Source organism: Ictidomys tridecemlineatus, chromosome 3 (genome assembly GCF_052094955.1).
Source record: "Ictidomys tridecemlineatus isolate mIctTri1 chromosome 3, mIctTri1.hap1, whole genome shotgun sequence".
NCBI lineage: Eukaryota > Metazoa > Chordata > Mammalia > Rodentia > Sciuridae > Ictidomys > Ictidomys tridecemlineatus.
Window position 1 is genome coordinate 142,996,544 of NC_135479.1, and position 25,251 is coordinate 143,021,794.

Here is a 25,251-nt window from a genome sequence, read left to right on the forward strand (position 1 = left end):
CTCAGTGGTCAAGTGCCCCTGAGTTCAATCCACAGCACCCCCACAAAAAAGAATCTTCTCTGCTGCACGCTGCCCAGTCGTCTGGCCCAGCTGACAGTGACCTGTGGACCCTCTGACAGAAGAGTCACCTGGCCCTCAAATGCACCATGTCTGGTTCCTCCAGCATTGACACTATGAAGAAGGTGGTTCAGCAGGTCTGGCTGGAGGCCAGACTCAACCACGTGAAGGTTTCCCAGGCAGTTGCAGACTTGAAAAAATTTTGTCTGCAGAATGCTCACCATGATCCCCTACTGACTGGAGTATCTTCATGTACAAGTTCCTTCAGACCCCAGAAAGTCTATTCCTTTTTGTAGTCATCTTTCTGAGGTTTCCCAAACCCACTGCTCAAGAACCAGTGAATATTCAAGAGAGCTTAATTTGAAGCCTGTACAAAAAATTTCCCTATAACACATGTACCTTAATATAATCTACTTTTGTCAATCCTTAACATCTACCTCTCTGAATTTTCATGAATTTCTATTTCACAAGGGTAATTATTTTATATACACTGGCAGCAACATACAATAAAATATTTATTTATTTATTTATTTTTTGGTACCAGGGATTGAACTCAAGGGCATTCAATCACTGAGCCACATCCCCAGCCCTATTTTGTGTTTTATTTAGAGACAGGATCTCACTGAGTTGTTCAGTGCCTTGCTTTTGCTGAGGCTGGCTTTGAACTCTCGATTCTCCTGTCTCAGTCTTCCCGGCTGCTAGGATTACAGGCAAGTGCCACTGTACCTGGCTCAAAATACTTAGTATTAAAAAAAAATATCTTCCTCTTGCAGAGAAGCCACATAACCCAGATATTGAATCCTGGTGTACTATAAATCTGGATTTCAATTTTAGGTCTTTCCCTTATTTGCTGGTTGTCTCATCTTGTTTAATATGACCAGAGCCAGTTCATTACTCTGTGAAACTCCTGTCCTACAGGAATTTTGAGTGAAAATATACTTAAAGTTCCAGACACATAAAATACTGTATTTCTCATGATACCCAGCCATCAGGTCGTGTCCAAAAGATAGACCTATTAAAAATAATGCTCAAGGGCTGGGGATGTACCTCAGTGATAAATCGGTTGCTTGCATAAGGCCCTGTGTTAAATTCCCAGCATTGGGGCTGGGGATGTGGCTCAAGCGGTAGTGCCCTCGCCTGGCATGCGTGCGGTCCGGGTTCAATCCTCAGCACCACATACCAACAAAGATGTTGTGTCCGCTGAGAACTAAAAAATAAAGATTAAAAAAAAAATTCTCTCTCTCTCTCTCTCTCTCTCTCTCTCTCCTCTCACTCTCTCTTTAAAAAAAAAAAAATTTCCCAGCATTGAAGACAAAAGAAAAGTTCAAGATACCACCTCCCCTCACCCAGAAAGAATATGTTAGACAGGTGTGGTGGCATTTGTGATCCCAGTGGCTTTGGAGGATGAGGCAGGAGAATTGCAGGTTCAAAGCCAGCCTTAGCAAATTAGTGAGGCCCTAAGAAACTCAGTGAGACTCTGTCTCTAAATAAAATACAAAAACATGCTGGGGATTTTGCTCAGTGGCTAAGCACCTCTGGGTTCAATTCCCAGTACCAAAAATAAGAATATGTTAGCTGGGACATGAGACTGATCAAATTATGTGCATTCAAGAATATGGTATAATGAATCCCAGTATTATGTATAATTTTACTAATAAAAATAAATAAATAGATTCCAATTTTTTACTTGGGGAAAAAAGCAATGTGTTAGCTTATCAACAACCCCAGAGTAGATCTGTAAATCTGATGCCTGGCATCATAAGTGTATCTGGTGGGTACAAATAATCATTTTCTAGAAACCCATTATTTTGTCATACAGCAACATTTCATTAGGTACTATCAGAGCTTGAATAAAATTTCCCAGTAAAATCTCTCCATTCTGGTCCAACGGTGTCATTCAGTGGTGGAGCAATTACCTAGCTCACGTGAGGCTCTGGGTTTGATCCACAGCACAGGGACCTCCCAAATCCTTTAAAGAAACAAGTGGTTCGATACACAAAGATGTTTGTTAGATCGAAGGAAGGTCACCACAGTGTAAAAGTAAAGTGTAAAGCTTGAAATTACTACAGAGAATTAAATAAATTATAATATAAATTATAATGATTTTGTTATAGATTTTTATGTAGCCGTTAAGAGATCCTGCAGAAATATATTTACTCACAAGTGGCTTTCTGAGGTAATAGCATGCAGTCAGAGTGGTCTGTCAGAGATTCCACCACGGGTATGGTCGGGCCAAAAGCACAGAAGGCAATGGTGCAGCCCATCAACCTCTTCTTCAGATGCTTGCAAAATAGGTGCCAATTTCAGGGGTGGTTCTATGAGCAAATGAATATAATGATAAGGGCTGTATCATTGGTTATGATGAGTACATGAGCTTTGTATCAGATGATGCAGAACAGATTTATTTTAAAACAGTCAAGAAAACAACTGGGTTGGATCATGCTAAAAGAAGATAATATTAGGCTGGGTACAGTGGCGCCTGCCTGTAATCCCTGCAGCTTGGGAGGCTAAGACAGGAGGATCTCAGATTCAAAGCCAGCCTCAGTGAAAACAAGGTGCTAAGCAACTCAATGAGACCCTGTCTCTAAAATAAAATACCAAATAGGTCTGGGGATGTGGCTCGGTGGTCAAGTGTCATGAGTTCAATCCCAAGTACCCCCCCCCCCAAAAAAAAGAGATAATATTATTCTGTCACAAAGTGTCTCCAACTAGAAATGATAACTGAAAGGCTGGGACTGTAGCTCAGTGGTAGAGCACCCGCCTCACACATGTGAGGCACTGGGTTTGATCCTCAGTACCACATAAAAATAAATAGATATTGTGTCCAACTACAACTAAATATATATATACATATTTATTTATATTGGGGGGAAAAATTTTTTTCCTATTGTTTTTGTTACCTTTTTGTTATCAGATGACAATGCTGTGGGGTTGATTTTATTTTAAAAAGTTCTGGGCCAGGACAGTGGCACATTCCTAAACTCAGGAGGCTGAGACAAGACTATCACAAGTTGAAGGCTAACCTTAGAAACTTAGCAAGACCCTGTCTTAATAAAAGTAAAAAGAGTCTGGGATGTAGCTCAGTGATGCGTCCCTTGCCTAGGATACAATAGGTCTGGGGTTCAATCCCCAGTACCACACACATATACAAATAAAGGTTGGGGAATATAGCTCAGGAATAGAGTGCTTACTTAGCATGTGCGAGGCCCTGGTTTTGATCTCACACACATACACACACACGTTTATATTTAGTTATACAGAAAGGTATTCTATATAAATAAATTATAAAATTATATTGGGGAGGTGGCCGGGTTGTGGCTAAGTGGTAGAGGGTACACCTGCCTTGTGTATGTGAGGCACTGGGTTTGATCCTCAGCATCACATAAAAAAAAAAAAAGGTATTATGTCCATCTATAACAACAAAAAAATTTTTTTAAATTTAATAACATTATATGTAATCCTTTTTCTTCGCAGTATTGGAGACTGAACTCAGGAGTGCTCTATCAGTGAACTACATCCCCAGGCCTTTTTGTTTTGAGACTGGGTCTCAATCAATTCCTGAGCCTGGCCTGGAACTTGGGATCCTCCTGCCTCAGCCTCTTGAGTCGCTGGGATTACAGTTGTGTATTACCATGCCCAGCTGTGATCCTGGTTTTATCATGTATATGTATGATTTTTTAATATAATTTAATCTTTTTTAAAAAAATATTTATTTTTTTAGTTGTATTCGGACTCAATATCTTTATTTATTTTTATGTGGTGCTGAGGATCGAACCCAGGGCCTTCCACATGGTGGGCGAACGTTCTACCACTGAGCCATAACTCCAGCCCTAATGTAATTTAATCTTTTAAAATTTTTTTTTTTAGTTGTAGGTGGACATATTTATTTGTTTGGGTACTGGGGAATTGAACTCAGGGGCATTCAACTACAGAGCCACATCACCAGCCTTTTTTGTATTTTGTTTAGAGACAGGGTCTCATTGAGTTGCTTAGCGCCTCGTTTTTTGCTGAGACTGGCTTTGAACTGGTGATCCTCCTCCCTCAGCCTCTTGAGCCTCTGGGATTACAGGCAAGCACCATTGTGCTCATTTATTTATTTTATTTTAATGTAGTGCTGAGAGTCAAACCCAGTGCCTCACACATGGCAGGCAAGTGCTCAACCACTGAGCTACAACTTCAGCCCCAAATGTATGATATTTAAGGAAATATATAATAAATATTATCAGTGCTTATCTAATTCTCCCACAATTATATGTACATAAATTAGGGGAATATGATCATTGCATCCTTTTTGTCTTGATATTAGCCTCTTCAAGGACTCCATTTTTTGGTACAGGGGATTGAAATAGGGGCTTTCACATGCTAGGCAAGTGCTCTACTGATGAGCACCATACCCAGCCAATCCCCCTTGTTTTTAGACAGGGTCCCCCTGAGTTGCCCAAGCTGGCATCAAATTTGCCATCTTCCTGCCTCAGCCTCTTGAGTAGTGGGGATGAGGAGACATGTCCTGCAATGATTGGCTGAGACTAGATTTTTCAAAAAAATTTTTTCTCAAGGATATCTCTTAAGAAAATATAGGAACAAAACTGTGTCCAGAAAAACAATTGAAAATGTATATTGAAGGCAGACTTGAAAAGAATTTTTTTTTCATACACATACAAAAAAGAGGAGGCATGAAAGAGAAACCAACGTACCTGATTGGTTTTACTTTTTTCTTTTCTTTTTTTTTTTTAAAGCAATATGATGGTCTCCCCTCACTGACTTCTTAGCAGAGTCTGGAGCCTTTTCCTTTGTTCTCACTCACTGAGGGGTGAGATACATACCTCACCAGCTCACAGCAATTATCCTGATAGCTTTAGGATCAAGTTTTCTGGATATCTCAAAATTGAGCAAAGGGCACATGATAATGAATACTAATATGTTCCTGGAAAGATATCCTTCTGTGATAAACTAATAGTCTCCTGATTTAAAAATGTTTTCTTGGCCAGGTATGATGGGTGGTACAGGCCTGTAATCCCAGCAATGAAGACTGAGGCAGGGGGATGACAAGTTGGAGGCACCTTAGCAAAACCCAGACTCAAAATGAAAAATAAAAAGGGCTGGGGATGTAGTTCAGTGGTAGAGCACCACTGGGGTTTAATCCTCAGTAACACACACAAACACACACAATTTTCTGAACATTTACTTGGCATGACTAATCTGTAATAAGTGGATAAAATTCCTTTAACTATCTTTGTAAATATCCTAGGTTTGGGAAAGAGAGGAGAGGGTCTTTCCTTAAAAGTCTAGGGTTGAGGACATGACTCAGTTGGTAGAGTGCTTCCCTGGCATGTGCCAGGCCCTGGGTTTAATCCCCAGCACCACCAAAAAAAAAAAAAAAAAAAAAAAGAGGCCAAAGTCTAGCTGGGGGAGATGGAAATATAAATAAAAAGTGAAAAATAACAAGAGAAAGATCATAATAGGTTTACTCACAAACTGACATGTTTTAGGGATGCATGGAAATTTGTCACCATCCAAGAGACAGGGGAGCATTCCAGAAGAAAAAAATTGTGTGTCACAACTTGAACTCACTGGTCAGGAAGATCAGTTCCTGGCCTTGAAAAATGGAGACCAGACCTTGTACAGAAAGTACCTCAAAGTACCACTGTCAGCTACAGCTCGTGAACATCTCCACAGGTTACCACAGTGAATGCTTGTCCGAGAAGCAAGATCAGGGACTCAAACAAGAGACATGTGTCCAAAATTATCAGAGATCTCTAATACTTTTGTGTTTAAGCCTTAAACAACAAGGGAACTGAAATCCTGTTTCAGCCAAAAGCCTCACTTTCCTCACAACACTGCAAGTGTTGCCTTTTGCTGAACCGATTACTCAACCTGTCGAGAGCTAATAATTTATGCCGCCCGGATCTCGGCGAGAGAAAAGAGAACCGATAATGGCAGGCAAAGCAGAGGCCTAGTGGGTCCGGCTGGGGTCTCCAATTACTTCTGAGTTTCACATTTTCTAGATGATACCTACTCCTTGTGTTCGCCCTTTCCCTCCTTCTCTCGCTCTACCAGTTTCTCCAGTTTTCAGGAACCAGAGTTAGTAGCTGACCAGGTCCTCCCGAGGCCAGCCTTTCCCCCGCCCCCGACGCCCCAGCCGCAGCCGCAGCCGCAGCCCCAGCCCCGCCTTCCTCAGCCCCCGCGGTATCAGCCGCAGGAGCTGAGCGGAGGGGCGGGGCGGCTGCAGGCGGGGCGGCGGCGCAGGCGCAGTGGCACTGGGCTCGCCGCGCTGAACTGCAGCTATGGAGCAGGCACCGCCGGACCCCGAGAGGCAGCTCAAGCCTGCGACCCTGGAGCCGCTGGGTCGTCCCGACCCTGGGCTGGAGGCTGTGGCCGGTGAGGAAGCCGAAAGGGCCCGGGAAGAAGGCTCCGAAGCTGACACGGTGAGAAGAAGGGGCGGCGGAGGCCTCGAGGCCTGTGTCCGGGCCTAGTGAGCTAGGCTGGGCTGTGCGGGTGGGCTCGGCCTGGGAGGCCCCGGGGTCGCGGGGAACGGCTGGGCAGCAGAGGCCGCAGGTGCAGCACTGGGTGTGTTGAGGGGGAGGCTCTTCGTGGAAAGCAGGGGCTGTAGGTGGGGAGCCAACGTCAAGAGCACGGCGACCGACGGGAGGGCTTCGGAGGCGCGGGCTGTGGGGCTGTGGGTGCGGGGACCAGTCCTGCCGGCGAGGCTGGAGGAGCGGCAGCTTTCAGTGGTCGCTACACCTGAAAATTACAAAAAATATGTACATATATATAAATATCTAACAAGGGTTTTGCTGGGAAGATGGCTATTTAATGGGGGCACTGTGAGCGATGGACAGCGGTATTCGAGAAGGAAGGGAACGCCAAACTAGGGTGAGCAGCAAGTCGGAGCAATAAAGAGGGGTTGGCTGGGTGCAAACTGAAGAAAGTGCAAGGTTCTAGGTAAGGTGCAGATGAAATATTTTTGTACTTGTTCGGCTCTAATTTCTTTACTTGGGGTAAGGTGTCATTTTCTATTGGAGACTTATCTGAATCCCTTTGGATAATTAGTGATTTTCACTTGTGTGAAAATGTAGCATCTTATATTTGTAAGTGATTTCATTCCAAAGTGTCTATACTTGTAATGCAAGGTTTGTAGACCACTTTAAATAGAAGGACTTTAGCAATTCAGTACAGTGCTTCATGTTAGACCTTCCTGCCCGGTCTCCTTCAGTGTGCACGTCTCATCCAGTCATTTTGTTTCTTCGCACCCCCTCACCCCAACAGGTGTTAGTGCTAATATGAAACTGCCTGTTCTTAAGATTAATGGATAAGGAAAAGTCAAAAGTTGTTTGCTAAATGTAACTAGGAAGACTCTTAACTTCAAGTTTAGAGATCAGGTAATTAGAGTCTTAAGTACAGGAGTTGAAGATTTTGCCTGCTTAAGAAAATAACAAGCCATAGTAGCATGAAGACTTTTTTTTAGTGTACTTTTAAGTTATAAAAATTAATTTTTTAAAGAATAGTTTTAGGTTCACAACAAAGTGGAGAGGGAGATGCAGAGATTTTCCAGTACTCCCTGTCCTCACATATAGCCTGGTGCATTGTGAACACCTTCCATCAGAGGGTACACGTTAACATTGATCATCATCACCCAGTCCATGTTTTCAACAGGGTTCACTGTTCATGCTGAGCATTCTATGGGTTTCAAAAAATGTCATGATGACATGTATCCACCATTATAGTATCATACAAACTATTTTCACTGTCGTGAACAGTTTTTCTATCCTACCTGGTCTTTCCTTTCTCCCCACCCTATTCCTGTTTGGTGACAACCATTTATTTATTCATTTTTTTTACTGTTTCTATAATTTTTGCCTTTTCCAGAATGCCCTGTCTTTGTAATCATACAGTACATAGTCTCTCTGAGACTTCTTTCATACAGTAGTATGAAAGACTGGCTTCTTTCATACAATAGTTTGCTTTTAAGGTTCCTTCATGTCTTTTCATTGTTTGATAGCTCATTTCTTTTTAGCTCCAAATAATATTTTGTTGTTCAGATATACCACAGTTTATCCGTCTGTTTATTGAAGGATATCTTGGGATCTTCCAAGTTTGGGCATTTATGAATAAAGCTACTATAAGTACGAACATGTGCAGGTTTTGGTGTGGCATTTTCAACTCTGTTGGGTAAATAAATACCTAGGTGTACCATTGCTGGATCATAGGTAAGAATGTAGCCAGGTGCTCATGCCTCTAGTCCCAGCTACTTGGGAGGTTGAGGCAGGAGGATCCTAAGTTGAGACCAACTCAGCAACTTAGTGAGACCCTGTCTCAAAATGAAACATAATGGCTGGGATTGTAGCTCAGTGGTAGAGCACTTGTCTAGCATGTGTGAGGCACATGGTTTGAGTCTCAGCATTGCATATAAATAAATAAAATAAAGGTCCATGAACAAGTTAAAAAAATATGTACATATATATAAAACAAAAACAGTTTAAAAAAATAAAATATAAAAAAGGTTGGGAATGTAACTCAGTGGTAAAGTGTCTCTGGGTTCAGTCCTCAGAAGGCCATCCTGCTGAGGACTGAACAAAAAGATAAGAATTTTTTTATAAGAAAAAAATTACAAACTGTCTTCCAAAGTGCCTGTACCAATTTGTTCTCCCACCATCAATTAATGAGAGTTCTTCTTGCTACACATCCTTGCTAGCATTTGATATTGTCTGTGTTCTAGATTTAGAACATTTTAATGTGTATATAGTAGTACCTCTTTGTTTTTTTAAATATTTATTTCTTTTAGTTGTACACAATGCCTTTATTTTTATTTATTTATTTTATGTCGTGCTGAGAATGAAACCCAGGAACTTGCATGCACCAGGTGAGCACTCTACCACTGAGCCATAACCCCAACCCCTTACTTCTTTGTTTTAATTTGCATTTCTCATGACAGATGATGTCCAACATCTTTTCAAATGCTTATTTGCCATCTGTATGACTTATTTGGTGAGATATCTATTAAGATTGTTTATCCTTTTAGTTTTTGGTGATGAAACCCAGAATGAAGTGTGCCTTTCGTTTTAATTACGTTGTTTTATTATGGTTGAATTGGTTTTTGTTTGTTTTGTTCTTAATGTTTTTGTGTATATGGTACTGGGGATTGAACCAAGGGCCTTGAGCATTCTAGGCAGGCTCTCTACCATGAACTACATCCCCAACCCTTCTTATTGAGTTTTGTTTTGTTTTATTTTGTTTTATTTTGTTTGAGAGAGGGGGGGGAGGGAGGGAGGGAGGGAGAGGGAGAGAGAGAATTTCAGTATTTATTTTTCAGTTTTCGGCGGACACAACATCTTTGTTTGTATGTGGTGCTGAGGGTCGAACCCGGGCTGCACGCATGCCAGGTGAGCGCGCTACCGCTTGAGCCACATCCCCAGCCCAATTGAGTTTTAATATTAAGTTTACATTTTATCTTCTCCTAAGATAAAATAATAATTTTAGAATTATTTGTGGAGTAGTCAGGATCTCATTTAAATATGAGAAAAGTGTGTGTATTCTGTAATGCTTAAATAATTAGTAGTAGTTTTTAAATAATTTTTGTGCAGGTTCTCACCTGTGACTTAATTTTTCTATTTTTGTTCAATCATTTTTATTGTGAAGTATATTAGTAATGCAAATCAGCTTTCACAAAACAATTCTTTTGAAGTCCCCACATGTTCTCCTGGATTACCATCATAGAGGTAACCAGTATTCTGAATCTTGTATTAATAATTCTTTTGCTTTCCTTATAATGTTACCATATTTTTCTCTAAACAGTGGATTGTTTAGTTTTACCAGATTTTAAATTTTACATAAACAGAACATTTTTTTCAATGGCATCCTTTCTTTGAGGATTCCTCTAAAATGTGGCTTACTTTATGTTTGTGGCTTTGTAGTATGCCATTTTATAGGTGTTCCACAGTTAATTTATCTCTTCTTATGGACATTGGAATAATGAAATTTTTGATATTTTAAAAAGTTACTACTACCATGAACTTCCTCCTATATATCGTTTATTGTATTATATCAAAAGTCTAGTATAAATTTAGGAGTGGAATTGCAGGATTGATGATTGTAGGGTAAGATGCTCAACCCTAGCAGGTAGTACCAGATTGTTTTCCAAAGTGCTTGTACAATTTATACTCCCGTTAGTAGTGCCTGACTCTTTACCACTGACTGGGAATTGAACCAAGGGCCTTGAGCATTCTAGGCAGGTTCTTTACCACTTGGCTACATCCCCAACCCTTCTTATTATATTGAGTTTTAATATTAAGTTTACATTGTATCTTCTCCTGAGATAAAATAATAATTTTAGAATTATTTGTGGGGTAGTCAGGATCTCATTTAAATATGAGAAAAACCATAAAATAGTTTTTCAATCTTGTGGTTATTTCTCTCTTTCTGTCTCTGCCTCTATTTTTATGATGTTGGGGATCAAACCCCTTCATTTAGCCCTATGCCTCTTGTAGTATCATGGACACTTAAATTTTGATTATGACAAATTTTTATTAATCATTTTATAAGAAGTTGTCAATATTTAACATAAAATCATAGTATAGAACATAAAGACTATCTGGGTTAACTGAGAAGTGATTATTGGCCTGGGGCTGTGGGACAGTGGGTCAGTGGTAGAGCACTTGCCTAGCATGTATAAGGCACTGTGTTAGATTCTCAACACCACATATAAATAAATAAATAAAGTCCATTGACAACTAAGAAAATATTAAAAAAAAAAAAAAAAGAAGTGATTATGTCACCAGAGAAGGGATCTGAGGAGGTCCTCAAGAAGGGAGAAGGGGGACCCCAACTCACTCACTCCTGACAGATGATGATAATGATGATTTTGGTACCAGGGATTGAACTCAGGGGCACTTAACTATTGAGCCACTTTGCCAGCCTTTTTTGTATTTTATTTAGAGACAGAATCTCACTGAGTTGCTTAGGGCTTTGCTAAGTTGCTGAGACTGGTTTTGAACTCACAATCTGCCTGCTTTAGCCTCTGAGTGGCTGGGATAATGGGTGTACACTTCTGCTCCTGGCCCCTTTCAGATTCTTTATACTATAGAAAGGAATTTCAGGTTGCATCAAACGAGGCACAAACTATGAAGATGTGAATTTGGTGTCAACATACCTTATATATAATCAGAGATATGATAAATTATGATATAATGTTGTATTAAGAAGTGTAATGCAAAAATAAATAAATAAAATTTTTAAAAAAGAGGCACAAACTTTTTTTTTTAAATAAGTTTATTTTCTTTATTTATTTTTATGTGGTGCTGAGGATTGAACCCAGTGCCTCACATGTGTTAGGCAAGCTCCGTAATGTGGAGCTACAATCCTGGTCCCAAAGGAGGCACAAACTTTTAAAGAAAAAAAAAATGAAGATTTGTTTAAGAAAGCAAAGAAATTACTTAGGAAAGCAAGCAAAGGGAGAAAGAGTATAGGTAATTTAGAGTGAGATGCACATTTGGGGACCTGGGCTCTCCCTAAATAGTGAACATGGGAAGTTCATGTGTATGTGTGACATTATCCTTGTGAGCTCAGATCTCTTAATCATAGAGCACAGGTGGGCCTTGGTGGTCTGGTTCTTTCAGGATCTCCAGATTGTTGTCATCCAGTCAATTATCTATTAATGTTTGGAAATACTCTGATGACAAGTCTCTAACAGTATTTTTCCTAGGCTTCATTTAATCTAAAGAAAGGAAGTTCATGGTAGTAGTAACTTTTAAAAATACCAGCAATGTAGTTGACATTAATCATGTGTACTCACAAAAATCTAAAATTCAAAGGCTTTTTAAGAATTTAGGCCTGGTAGAAAACAGACTTGAGGAAAGTTGAGGGTGTTTGTGGAACTTTGTAGATTTATAGTTAGTTTCTTTTCCCTGTTAATTTCCTTTCTACCTATTCTATTTCTTCTCTCTTCCTCAATCGTAGGACTGAGGATGTACTCAGTGGTAGAGAATGAGTTGGCAGACACACACACACATAAGACAGGTGTATTGGCATACAGCCTGTAATTCCGACTCTTTGGGATTCTGAGATGGGAAAATCTAAAGTTCAAGAGCAGCCTGGGTAACTGAGACCTGTCTCAAAAAAACACAAAGGGCTGGGGGTGTACCTCAGTGGCGTAGCATCCCTGGGTTCAATCCCCCATATCACAAAACAAAACCCCCTGAGAACAAAAAGTGATATAAACCAATGTATATCTGAATCTAAACACCACATGGTACCTCATAAATATGTATAAATAGTATGTGTCAATAAAAATTAATACACTAAAAATAAATAACTTAGCTGGACACTGTGGTGACGGCCCAGCAGCTCCAGAGGCTGAGACAGAAGGATGGCGAGTTCAGAGCCAGCCATAGCAAAAAGTGAAGCGTTGAACAACGCAGTGAGACTCTGTCTATAAATAAATATAAAAAATAAGACAGAGGGTGTGGCTTCGTGGTTGAATGCTCCTGAATTTAATCCCTGGTACCCCCCCAAAATAAAAAACTTTAATAATGCATTTTTTATATTTATTTTTTAGTTATAGGTGGGCACAGTATCTTTATATTTTATTATTTTATTTTTATGTGGTGATGAGAATCTAACCCAGTGCCTCACACTTGCTAGGTGAGTGCTCTACACTGATCCCCAGCCCTAGCCCCTGCATTTTTTTTATTAATTAAATAAAACTGTTTATTTTTGAAAGTACAGAGATGCTATCCTATAAAAGACATTGTACTTATGTATTATTTCTTGACATTTTAAAAAAATATTTGAAAATATATGTAACAAGAAGCCATCCATTGGTGACCCTAACTTATGGAGGTTCCTAAAATAGCTCTTTTAGTTAGTGATTCATAAAGAAGTACAAGCCAGATGGGCATAGTGGTACATATCATTAAGCCACTCCAGAGTCTGAGGACGCAGGATCACAAATTTGAGGCTAGCCCCAGCAACTTAGCAAGATTCTGTCTCAAAAAGTAAAAAAAGACTGGGGATGTAGCTCAGTGGTAAAGTGCCCCTGTGTTCAATCCCTAGTACGGAGAGGGAAGAATAAAAAAACAAACCGTAAGACATTTGTACAGAAATTTTGTATTATCTGTTTAAACACTCATTTATTCAATTCCCTTTCAAAAAACTAGAAACTTTAAGGGTTATCTAAACTCTTTCCTCTTTTTCATCCTCTATTCCATTTAATCTATCTCTAGTTGAGCAAAATTTCAATAGTTTTATAGCCTTGGGCTATTGTTATTGATAGGACTGTGGGCTGAGTAGAAAGGGAAATTGGATTTTATATTTGTGAGGGTTCTGTAGAGTGGGGCTCTACTTTCCACTAAATTCTCAAAATTACCCCCAGTAGGAAAGTGAGGAATCAAAAGCTCAGAGAGTAGTTTGGCCAAGGTTAGAGGCTTGTTAGTAGCTTGACTGGAATTAAATTAGTGCTCTTTCCATTAAGCCATTTTGTTTCTCTAAAAAGGAAGGAAGGACAGAGGGAAGGAAGATAGGAAGGAAACTTTAAATTAGTCTTGTAAGTTGTTCCAGTACTGTGTTTTAAGGTTTTTAGTGTAATTATGCTTAAGTTGCAATTTAGAGAAGGAAATAGAGGCTATAGAAGATGTGTTGATCTATTTACAAAACTATCTGAGTGTTCAGTGGCCAGAAGTTTGCTGTATCAGCCTTATTTTTGACTTTGCAGATTGGACAATCACCATGTTCCAAAGGGTGGTGGAACACTGCCTAGGAGTCATGAGACTTTTGGTCTTCTGTCTCAGCAATCATCATTCTTGAAACTCTGCTGTGGCTTTTTCTGTATTCTTTTCCTTGTGTGAGTCTTATATCCTTTTCTTTTCCATTGTTTAATTAGAAATCTCCTGTTATTTCCTTTTGTACATTTCCCTGTGAGGAAGAGTACATTTATTTTTGAAAGTATAGTCAGTTTTACTTAAAATAACTTGAAAAATGGAAAAAATGAGAGGGGAATCAAATCTCTAAGAAAGTAGTAATTAGCCCTAGCAGAAGGGATTGGAAAGAGCAAGGGAATAGGAGAATACTCCTCCAGGCTGGAAGATTCCATTGAATTGACAGTTAAGAGGCAGGGTGGGGCTTATGGAATTTGCCAGAGGAGAACCATTGCCTAAGGAATTCGTAACTGAATTTTTTAAGCCTGCAAGTGCTCATGGAGCAGAGTACTTAAAAATTCCAATGCACAATTAGCACCTTCTCTGACTGACTCAGAGAACTGAGTAGACCAGAACTATAAATAGGTTTGAGGTATTCTGAGGGTGAGGATAATACAAAAAGAGGGGAGAAAATTTATAGGCCTAGTGCTGTAGTTTGGACCCAACATTTTAGGGGTTATGTGTTAAATGCTTTTTCCCCAGCCTATGGCACTACTGGCAGCTGGTGGAGATGGGGCCTATTGAAATAAAGTTGAGTCATTAAGGACATGCCCTTGAAGGGGATATTGAGACCTTAGCCCTCTTCTTTCTCTTTGCTTCCTTGCTGCTATTATGCAGTTTTGTTCCTTTATGCACTTTCATCCATGATGTGCTGCCTTGTTACAGGGACTAGAACTTCCAAAACTGTGAACTAAAAGAAACATTTCCTCTTTTTTTTGGTAGTGCTGGGATTGAATCTAGGGCCTTGTGCATGTAAGGTGGACACTCTACCAACTGAGTTATATCCCCAGCCCCAGAAACCTTTCCTTTTTTTTTTTAAATTTTTATTTATATCAGTTGTTGATGGACCTTCATGGCTTTTTTATTTATATGTGGTGCTGAGAATCAAACCCAATGCCCTACACATTTGAGGCAAGTGCAATACCAATGAGCCACAACCCCAGTCCCCCTTTTCTTCTTTTAAGTAACAGAAAGCTCACATGCAGAGTTATAGAATATATCAGTTAAGCAAGCTAAGCAGCAGATGATTAAATCACACACAGAAAATTTTTATTTTATTGAATTTATTATTATTTTTTTCTACCAGGGGTTGAATTCAAGGGTGTTTAATTACTGATCCACATCCACAGTTCTTTTTTTTTTTTTCCTGTTTTTCCTTTCATTTTCAGATAAGATCTCATTTAGTTGCTTAGGACCTTGCTAAGTTGCTGAGGCTGGCTTTGAACTTGTGATCCTCCTGCTTCAGCCTCCCAAGCTGCTGGGATTATAGGTGGGTGCCACCATGCCCAGCTCAAGAAATTTTTTAAAAGTTATTTTCTAGCTCAGTGATGATTTTCCGATGTTTTTGAAGGTGACTCAGTTTTGTTTTGGGTTTTTTCTTTTTCTTTTTTTTTTTTTTTGGTGCCAGGGACTAAACAGGGATGAACTATCAATGAGCTACATTCTTAGCCCTTTGTATTTTTTATTTGAGACCGGGTCTTGTTTAGTTGCCTAGGCTGGCCTCAAACTTGTGATCTGCTCAGCCTTCCAAATAGCTGGGATTATAGATGTGTGCCACCATACCCAGCTCTATTTATTTAAATATTTACTACAATTTTCAGGTTTTGTATATTGAGCTTGTATTTATTTTTATTATCAGAAAAACTTAAACTTACCAGGTATGATGACACATACCTGTAATCCCAGGGCCTTGGGAGGCTGTGGCAGGAGGATCGCAAGTTTGAGACCTACCTTGGCAATTTAGCAAGACCCTCAGTAACCTAGTGAGAACCTGTCTCAAAAGGAAAAAGGACTGGGGATGTAGCTCTGTGTTCAAGTGCCCCTGTACCAAAAAAAAAAGAAAGTTAGAAAAACTTAAGCAAATGTTGGCTAATTGGTAATATGGAGCTACATGCCAGGCAACTTTCAAAACTCTTTTCATACATAGACTCATTAAATGTTCTCAGTGACTGTTGAGTTAGGTACTGTCTTTGTTTGTACTGCCATAATAAAATTCCAAAGACCTTACTTCTTAATACCATTATTTTGGGGGTTAGGATTTCAGCATAGGAGTTTTGAGGGACATAACATTCAGTTCATTTTAGGTGCTGTTGTTTCCATTTTACAGATGAGGAAACTGAGGCAGAGAGGTTTGATAATTTGTCCAGAGTTACACAGCTAATGTGTAGCAGCGATGGTATTCAAATTCTGGCAAGACAGTACTGTTATTGAGTCACATCCCTAGTGACTTTATAATTTTTATGCTTTGGATTGTGTTTTTTTGGGGAGGGGGGTGTATACTGGGGATTGAACTTAGGGGCACTCGACCACTGAGCCACATCCCAGCCCTATTTCATATATTATTTAGAGATTCAGGGTCTCATTGAGTTGCTTAGCACCTTGCTTTTGCTGAGGCTGGCTTTGAACTTGTGATCCTCCTACCTCAGCCTCCCAAGCCACTGGGATTACAGGCGTGTGCCACTGCAAATTTTTTTTTTTTTTTTTTTTTTTTTGGTGGTACTAGGAATTGAACCCAGTGCCTTTTGCATCCTAGGCAAACAGTCTACAACTGAGCTACATTCCCAGCTTTACTTTACTGATTCTTTGTATGCCTTGTGATTTTTTTTTTTCTGTGTTGTTGAAAACAGGACCTTTGAATCTAAAAATGTGGTATCTCTGGAAATCATATTCTCCTACCACAGAATTTGCTGTTACTTGTTATTATTTTGAGTTTTTTTTTTTCCTTATAGGCTGTGTGCCAAAGATCAGTCTGATATGTAAATTTAAAGTCTTGATAGGTTTTTTTTTTCAGAGCCTGATCTTTTCCCTGCATGTTTGTGGTTACTTTCTAATTTTCCACACATATCCAGCACCTTGAAACAGAAAAATCTCAGATTGACTCCTCCTGGTGAGACCTCAGACAGTGGTAAAAGACTGAATCCCATGGAAACTTGTGAAGCATTGATAGATAAAAAGATCATTTCTGGAAAAATAAAAGGATAAACTGTATTGTTCCTACTTTCTCCTACGTAGATACTGCTTTTTGTCAACTGTCCAGATGGCTCTTGAACATCATCTGGAGACTGAGGATTTTATTGATCTCATAATTTTGTTAGAAATGGAATTGGATGTGTTACATTTTTTTCCATATTTCTTATACATATATCAACATGGTAGTGGGATTCACACTTGTTCCATGTTGTTACATTTACTTGGGATTTTTTCCTCCTCAGGGCTTTAAATGATTTTCAGTTTAGAAGGAAAAAGTGTGGATTTCTAGACATGTTTAATGTAGAGATATGTTTATTGTCAGTGACATAGAACCAATTTTTGCTTTATAAATGCACAGACCTTGAAATAAAAAGTATTTCTACTCAAAAATTACATGCAAATACTTAAAAATGAACATTATAACTAAAAGGATTTATAGCTCAGAATTAGAATATCAGTGGGTAAGAATTGGAATATACTGGATTTTTAAAAACAGTTTGTGTAAGGCAGCATCCGAATGAAGTCCACATGGTGCAGTTGGTTGAGTGATCCCTGGAATATCTTTGGAGATTTAGTTAGACTCCCCTTTCCCACGCTGGTTCTCCTGCTTTCTCTCTTTGCACTGTACTTTAAAAGATGCAAAATCATTTCTCCCATTTCTCTCTGTGTAGATTTTGCCCGTAATGGGCACAAGATATATAACCAACCACAAGATATGTAATTTTTATTTAATATGTTTCTCTGTTTCTAAAGTCATATATATAGTTTTCAAAAGTAATCTAAGTATGCAAAAATCATATGTGGTTGGATTAATTGTATTTAATATTTACATCATCACAGAGATAAAGTGCCAAGGTCTCGGCTTGGCACCAGAATCACGAGGCACCACACACCTTTGTAGGTTCAAACAGCAATTCTTTATTCCGCTCTCACACCGCCTCCACACAGGTCCAGGGGCAATTGCGTTCTGCCGTCTCCCGCACCTTTCACCTACTCCACGAGGCTATCTCCAAATCCCATTTCAATCTCACGAGAACTCAACGGGAACAAGCAGCAGGAACACCCTAATCCCAGCAATAATCTTCAATCTCCAACTTCCCTAAAACCCATTATCTTAAACTGGCAATGCCTTAAACTCAAGGAGCCGGTTACTTCCTCAAACCTGATCAGCTCTAAACCCGGATCCGCCTTGGTCCTTGAGCAAGGTCACCTTATTAAAGCATGCATGCAATGTCCCATCGAATGTCCTCTAAGCAGCATGGGGTACGCTTGGCAAGGAAATTTTGATGCGTCATTCCTACTTGGTAATGGCCCTCAGCAATAAAGGCTATGTTCAAAAAAGAAGTAGACTTCTTTGCAAGTAATACTGATCTTGACTTTTTCTATAAATAACTTACCTGGTATCCTTCGGAAAAGGTCAGACTTACCTAGAACGTCTGTGTCAACTAGTAAGTTGCATTTTAAAAAGAAACGAGCCATGTCAAAAATAATTCTTTTCCCAGTTGCCATGTTTGGTGGCTTTATATCCTTTTGCTCCTTGGTAGGCAATTCTCTGGAGAAAGTATCTTAAACAAGGAATGTTTTATTTTAATACAGCTTGAATGGGTATGGTTTTCATTACACTTTGGTGGGGGCGGGGTACCAGGGTTTAAACCCAGGGGCACTCAACCCATGAACCACATCCCCACTCTGTTTTGTATCTTATTTAGGGGCAGCGTCGCATTGAGTTTCTAGGTACCTAGCTAAATTGCTGAGGCTGGCTTTGAACTCAAGATCCTCCTGTCTCTGCGTTTTGAGCCACTTGGATTATAGGCATGGAATTACCAGGCCAGGACTCCATTACATTTTAATAACTTGATTGAAGTATAATTTACATACCATGAAATTCAATCATTGGAATGATCAATTCAGGTTTTTCAAAATGTATTTTTAAGGTTTCATTAAGATTACAGAGTTAGTAACTGAGTCTTATATAAATTCTTATTTTTATGTTACTATTACTGTCATATTTCTAGAGAAGTAATTCTACTTAAAAATGAAATCAGTTTTAAGACATTTCACTTGCTCCTCTTTTATATTATTTTTCTTTTTGTCATAGAAAAGTTTTCTCTGGTGAATTATTAAAAGTCCTTTCTCTTTCATTTTCAGAGAAGGATTGCTTCCCTTCTGGAACACCAGCAGTAAGTTGATGATTTATTTCTTATAGTTCTTTTTCTAATTAATATAACCAAAAGAAATCTGTTTTTTTTTTTAATTTCTGAAATAAGAGGTAGGGCTGGGGTTGTGACTCAGTGGTAGCGTGCTTGCCTGGCATACATGAGGCACTGGGTTCGATTCTCAGCAGCACATACAAATAAATAAAATAAAGGTTCATCAACAACTTTAAAAAAATGTTTAAAAAATAAAATAAGAGGTAAAGAACTATTTAATGTTTCTAAATAGCACTCAAGAATATTTATCATATATGTTTATTTACTTTTCCATACTTCAGAAAATCATCTTTACTTTTTAATTGTATATATTGGAACCAGTGAGGTTTAATCATTTAAAAATTAGCTATGGAAAAAATAACTTCTTAAAGTTTGTTTAATAAAAAGAGACCTGGTCACATTTTAATCTTTGACTGTTCCTGGCTTGTCTTCCTTTGCTCCTGAACACAGCTGAACACCAAGGGGCCGGAAACATCAGCTATAGTAATGGAGGAAGATGATGGTGATGGAGATGTTTGGCCTTTCACTTCCCCCAGGACATGGCCACATAAGACCAGTGAGTGACTAATGACCTGGTATGCACATCTGTGCATGTGTGTTTGAAAAACACCTGTTTGTGTTTGACTTTCAGAGATAATTTCAAAAAGCCTTCAGGTTTAAAATATTTTACTATGAGAAAGTTAAGATTAAATTAAAATTTTTACCTAAAGAGTACTCATCAAAACCACTTTTTTGACAAATAAAAATCGATGGCTTCTTTAAAAGTTAGAATACTTAACTCACTGGGTTTTTTCTTTCCATATTTTGCCCCCTTTTCCAGAGAGATCATCCATTACTCTGTTTTTTCTCTGTTTCATAATGTGGGTAACTCTTCTACCTAAAACTTAGATCTTTCCTCTTCCCCAGATTATGTATTTTATTTCTCATTTTGACATTTCTCTCAAAGCCTTGATGGCATTCTAAAGACAGTTGAGAGTGAAATTCCTCCCCAGCTGAGGAGAATTTCAGCAGTAATGAGCTCAGGTGGAGCCAGGGAGAGAAGTACTAAGGGGGCTGGACTGTGATGTGGTGGCTCTGAGGACTGCTATTGGATTCCCATCTCATGACAGAAGGCTGTGTTTTCTATATTCCTTACAACTGGCTCCTTGAAGTGAAAGAGGGAGGGTAGGCATTATATTTGTGTAAAATATTTTGTGGAAATTAGTTATTTCAACGTCAAGATTTCTGGTCTTTTACATTTTATCTTTTTATGGAAAATGTTAGTTTTAAAGTGTGCTGCTATGTTGTTTTACTATTTTATCTTTCTAACTTTAAAAAATATATTTCGTTGTAGATGGACACAATACCTTTATTTTATGTAGTTATTTTTTCTGTGGTGCTGAGGCGTGAACCCAGGACCTCACACATGCTAAGCAAGCGCTCTACCATTGAGCTACACCCATAGCCCCTGTTATACTATTTTATATCTGGGCACACAGAGATTTTATTCATAGACCTGCTATTTTTCTAGTTATACTTTTTTTTTTTTTGGCACCGTGGATTGAACCCAAAGACACTTAACTACTGAGCCACATTCCCAGCCCTCTTTCTTATTTTTTATTTTGAGACAGGGTCTCGCTAAGTTGTTAAGGCTGGCTTTGAACCTGGAATCCTCCTGTCTCAGTCTCTCAAGTTGCTGGGTTACAGGCATGCACTGTTGCATCCAGCTGCTAGTTATACTTTTAAATAGGTTCATGCTATGGCAAAGAAAAATGTTTCACATTTTTTTTCACTACATGATTTATGTAAGTCTGAAAGTATGGCTTTCTTTAGAACAAGAGAAATAACTCAGTTTTGGTTAAAAATTAAGGAATTCTGAGTAGTGTACCAGTTAGAATATTTGAAAATATTTGTTTTAAAATCTCAGTCATGAACAATATCTCTGCATATTTCCACACAGTCTATAACTGATGCTCTTCCTGCACCTCTTGGTGATGCGACTGTGGGCAGTGGTGCCAAGAGAAAGAACACAAATTTGACCGATGAGGAGATTGTGGCAAAAATAAGTTATGTTATCTACTTTTCATATTATTTATGAATTAACATTTCTTAAAACATTTGACCCATGTCTGGGGATAGAGCTCAGTAGCAGAGCACTTGCCTGGTGTGTGCAAGGCCCTAGGGCCTACCACAGCACTGCAAAAAAAAAAAAAAAAAAAAAAAGACACAGTTGAATTGAAATATATACCTTTTATTTTAGCTTAAGGCAGAAAGACTGTTTCTTATAGGAGTAATTGCTTCAATTCAAATGTAGTGAGCTGGGCATGGTGGCATATGAATATAATCCCAGCAATTTAGGAGACTGAGGCAGAAGATTTCAAATTCAAGGTCAGTCTAGGTGACAGTGAGACTCTGTCTCAAAATAAGATATAAAGGGCTGGGCATATAGCTCAGGGGTAAAGTGCCCCTAGATTCAACCCCCAGTACCACCCTCAAAAAGTGAAGGCAAAATATTATTCATTTTGTTTGCTATTGCATTTGAAGTCAGTCCCTTCGGGAGCAATACTATTTCCTATGAGCCAAATGTAAAGGGTATGAACGTGGTCATAGTTGGAAACCTTATCAAAGGAGGTTTGTATATATTTGTCCAGACCTATAGCTTTTCAAAATAGAAACATTTAGTCATAAAATATATTCCAAGGAAAAACATATTTTCCAGGTCTCTTTAAAATCACTTAATATCGCAGTGGCCTGAATCAAGCATTATAAATAATGTAAACAGTTCCAGGAAGGAGGTAACAATAATGTCTGATAACAAGCCCCCACTGACTATAGTTATAAAGAACAATGTGATGTAAAAGCTCAAGGAAAAATACTTTAGAGATGGGTGTTATAAGCACTTACGTTTTTTTGTTCTGGATTCCTCAGTATTTTCCAATATAAAACTGCTTTAACTGTGACATCCTAGGGATATTTGTATATAGGGCTGCTGCTTTAAAAAATAAACTAAAATAGTTTACTGTGACTATTCATTTGTGACCTTTAGTTATCACATCCCCTGTCTTTATGCCCTTAGCTTCTTGGCTTGAATCTTAGTAGTTAACTTGAGATTGAATACCTACATAAAATTATTTATGAGTTTCCTTATATGGCCCTGTCTTCGTTTATCTTGAGGTAGTGAAATTTTTTTTTATTATTGTTGGTTGTTCAAAACATTACATAGCACGAGAAGAAGACCAACATTAAACAAGGATGAGAGGTGGGAGGGAAAGGGAGAGAGAAGGGAAATTGCATGGAAATGGAAGGAGACCCTCAGGGTTATACAAAATTACATACAAGAGGAAGTGAGGGGAAAGGGAAAAATAATACAAGGGGGAGGAATGAATTACAGTAGAGGTAGTGAAATTTTAATGTGATTTGCTTATATTTTGACTTACTGGTCATAAGAATTCACACTAGGATTTTATATCCAACCTCCTAATTTTACCATTTCGTCATCATTATTTTGAACATTGCTAAAACAGACATATGATTATTCCATAGTAGAGTAATGTCTGTAGTAGGAGGTGGATTCCTAAATATATTGAAAGAAGATATCCTGGAATAATCAGAAAAGTCAGTTAGGATTATTCATTTGACTATCACTTATTTATTATTACTGATAGTTGTTTCATAATTTATCATTAGTATATAATACATGCAGTGAGGAAGAAAAGTAGAGTGCAGAATTTCCCATGAATTGCTAAGTTTTTGTTTGTTTTTGATCCTAGGGATTGAACCCAGGGGTGCTTTACCACTGAGCTTCACCCCAATCCTTTTCAGTTTTTTTGTTTGGAGACAGGGTATCACTGAGTTTCCAAGACTGGTCTCCAGCTTGTGATTCTTTTGCCTCAGCTCCTGGTTATTTGGGATTTCAAGCATGTGCCACCATACTCTGCTGGAATTGCCATTTGGAAAGCTGTACATCCTGAGAGTCCCCTTAATTCTCAGGCAGACTAGAACATTCAATTGTTCTGAAATGTCATGATGTTTGAGAAAGTGATTAGTTAGGAGTCCCAACCTAATGGAGAGTATGTGTCTTCTTGTTTCGAACACACTTTTGCTTTTCTTAAGTTTTTTCAGAGTTTTGTTTGGAGCCATTTATTGTTGAAACTTGATGTGTTTGAAAATGACTGTTTTAAAATCAGTAGAGTTTATTAAAAGGAATCATGATACTAAAATTAATTTGTTTTTAAAATTCTTGACTGAAAGAATTCAATGTTGTTTTTGTTTAACAAGGAACTATGGTGAGCATCGCAGACCCTAAAACAAAATACACAAGATATGAAAAAATTGGACAAGGGTAAGTGTTTATGATTGTATTGTTATAATATTCACTACTTACTGGGTATTCAGCATGAGCTCTCTTCCCTTCCCACCAAGGACATTGAACACCTACTGTATTCTAGGAGTGGTACCTTAGGGGATTTGTGTAAATACATAATGCAATTGTTCAAAAACCTTACATGTTAGCAATGACTTTACATCATTGTTTCTTCTTGAATGTTATTTCTCATAGATGGTAAGGTGTTATTAAATGGAAAAGTTGCCCATGACATATTTAAAAGCCAACTTTATTGCAGGATTATAGGCCATCAAAACTCTTGACTTGGGGCTGGGTATGAAGTTCAGTGTAGAGCATGTGTCTGAATTACATGAGATCTTGGCTTTTGTCCCTGGCATTGCAAAAACAAAAGCAAAGCAAAGCAAAGCAAAAACCCACACATTGATCTGGGCTTGCTGGTGCACACCTATAATCCCAGCAACTCAGGAGGCTGAGTTAGGAGGATGGCAAGTTTTCAGCCAGCCTCAGCAATTTAGTTAAAACCTAAGATAAAAAGGGCTGGGGAGTTAGCTCAGTGGTAAGGTACCCCTGGGGTTCAATCCCCAGTACTAAATAAATAAATAAAACCCCAAAATGTTTTTGAATCCTATTATTGAGTATTATTCTTTGAGTCTGCCACTCTAATTCAGTAATTTGTTTTTAAACTATGCTAAGCTCTTTCCTTTATTGCTTGAGAGCAAATGAACATCTTGAATTTTTATTGTTACTAATCTCTAGAAAATGTTCTGTGAACTTAGAATAGTAGGATTTAGAATGAGAATTTTTGGAAACATCCTTAATTTCTTTTTTAACAACTAAATTCAGTTCAGCACTGATTTTAATAATAATAAAAGTTGAAAATCCCCTTAATATTTTAAGCATGATAATATGTTGAATAATTAATAACGAGTGAATAAGAATCATGCCTATTTATGTAGATAGGTATCAGAAATCCAGGTGAATTATTTATTAGTTTGTTTGTGATCCTGGGAATTGAACCCAGAGGCGCTTCACCACTGAGCTAGTTTCCCAGCCCCTTTACAGGTGTGTGCCACCATGCCCAGCCAGATGAATTTTTAAAAGCAAATTGTAGAGAAATTCCTGAACATTAACCTCATAATTGAAAGTATAGGAAAGCGCTTGGAAAGTTGCACATCAAATACAGCATGAACACCCAATGCAGGTTCCCTGAGATGGAGGGAGAACGCTGCAGGCAAGGGCACACCAGAAACTTCCAGGTGCACTTGATTGTTTCTTAAGCAGGGAGCTGTCAGAATGAGTGTCTGTTATTCACTCTTTTCTTTATCTTTTCCCCTATATTTTTGTAGGTCTGAAATATTTCAAATCAAAGTTTTGGCTACAAGGATTGTCTCCTCTTTTCCCTTTCCTTTTCCTGTTTTTAAGATGCTACATCTAAAAATTAACCGTGAGAAGGGTAAAGTTCTTGGCTATTATAAATGGCAGTGATTTAGAAATCTGAATTCTGACTGTGTCTTGTTTCCCCTAGGTTTTCTGGTACGGTTTTTATTGCTATTGATGTGGCTCTGGGGCAAAAGGTAGCAACTTTTTCATACTTCTAGATGTTCTATTAGCTTTTTGTTTAGGAGAAAAACTAGATAAAGCTCAGCATAATCAATAGGAATATACTTTTTAATTGGATATATGTTGCAAGAATTCATCTATAAACATTATGCATCATATGTGCATGTGTGCATATGTATATGTATATGCATACGCATGTAGGTGTATGTTTGTGTGTGTGTTT

At 38.4% G+C, this 25,251-nt stretch overlaps 1 protein-coding gene and 1 pseudogene across 3 annotated transcripts; both read left to right on the forward strand.

Annotated features, from left to right (window-relative positions):
* The first annotated feature begins 146 nt into the window (after window positions 1-146).
* LOC144376398 (guanine nucleotide-binding protein G(I)/G(S)/G(O) subunit gamma-5 pseudogene) lies at window positions 147-6,486 on the forward strand (annotated as a pseudogene).
* Window positions 6,277-25,050, forward strand: LOC144376397 (sorting nexin-4-like). 3 transcript variants are annotated; one of them, XR_013436844.1, is made up of 6 exons: window positions 6,277-6,482; window positions 9,368-9,437; window positions 19,083-19,114; window positions 19,595-19,719; window positions 23,402-23,465; window positions 24,994-25,050. XR_013436844.1 is itself a non-coding variant. In XM_078044026.1 (5 exons), exons 1-4 carry the CDS (start codon window positions 6,342-6,344, stop codon window positions 19,706-19,708), a joined length of 357 nt encoding a protein of 118 aa, XP_077900152.1. In that variant the 5' UTR covers window positions 6,277-6,341; the 3' UTR covers window positions 19,709-19,719; window positions 21,084-21,707. The 3 variants fall into 3 exon arrangements, 2 of the variants coding, with proteins under 2 accessions (XP_077900152.1, XP_077900151.1); XM_078044026.1 differs by lacking the exons at window positions 23,402-23,465; window positions 24,994-25,050 and adding an exon at window positions 21,084-21,707; XM_078044025.1 differs by lacking the exons at window positions 23,402-23,465; window positions 24,994-25,050 and adding an exon at window positions 21,084-21,707 and having other exon boundaries at window positions 19,595-19,700.
* Window positions 25,051-25,251: the final 201 nt, after the last annotated feature.

What these genes read in the sequence shown, in the direction of transcription:
- LOC144376397 (XM_078044025.1), top strand. Translation starts at nt 6,342, where the DNA reads ATGGAGCAGGCACCGCCGGACCCCGAGAGGCAGCTCAAGCCTGCGACC. An exon ending in CCGGGCTGCACGCATGCCAG is followed by an intron (nt 9,438 to 19,082) that starts GTGAGCGCGCTA and finishes TTTCATTTTCAG; the next exon opens with AGAAGGATTGCTTCCCTTCT. An exon ending in TCCCTTCTGGAACACCAGCA is followed by an intron (nt 19,115 to 19,594) that starts GTAAGTTGATGA and finishes TCCTGAACACAG; the next exon opens with CTGAACACCAAGGGGCCGGA.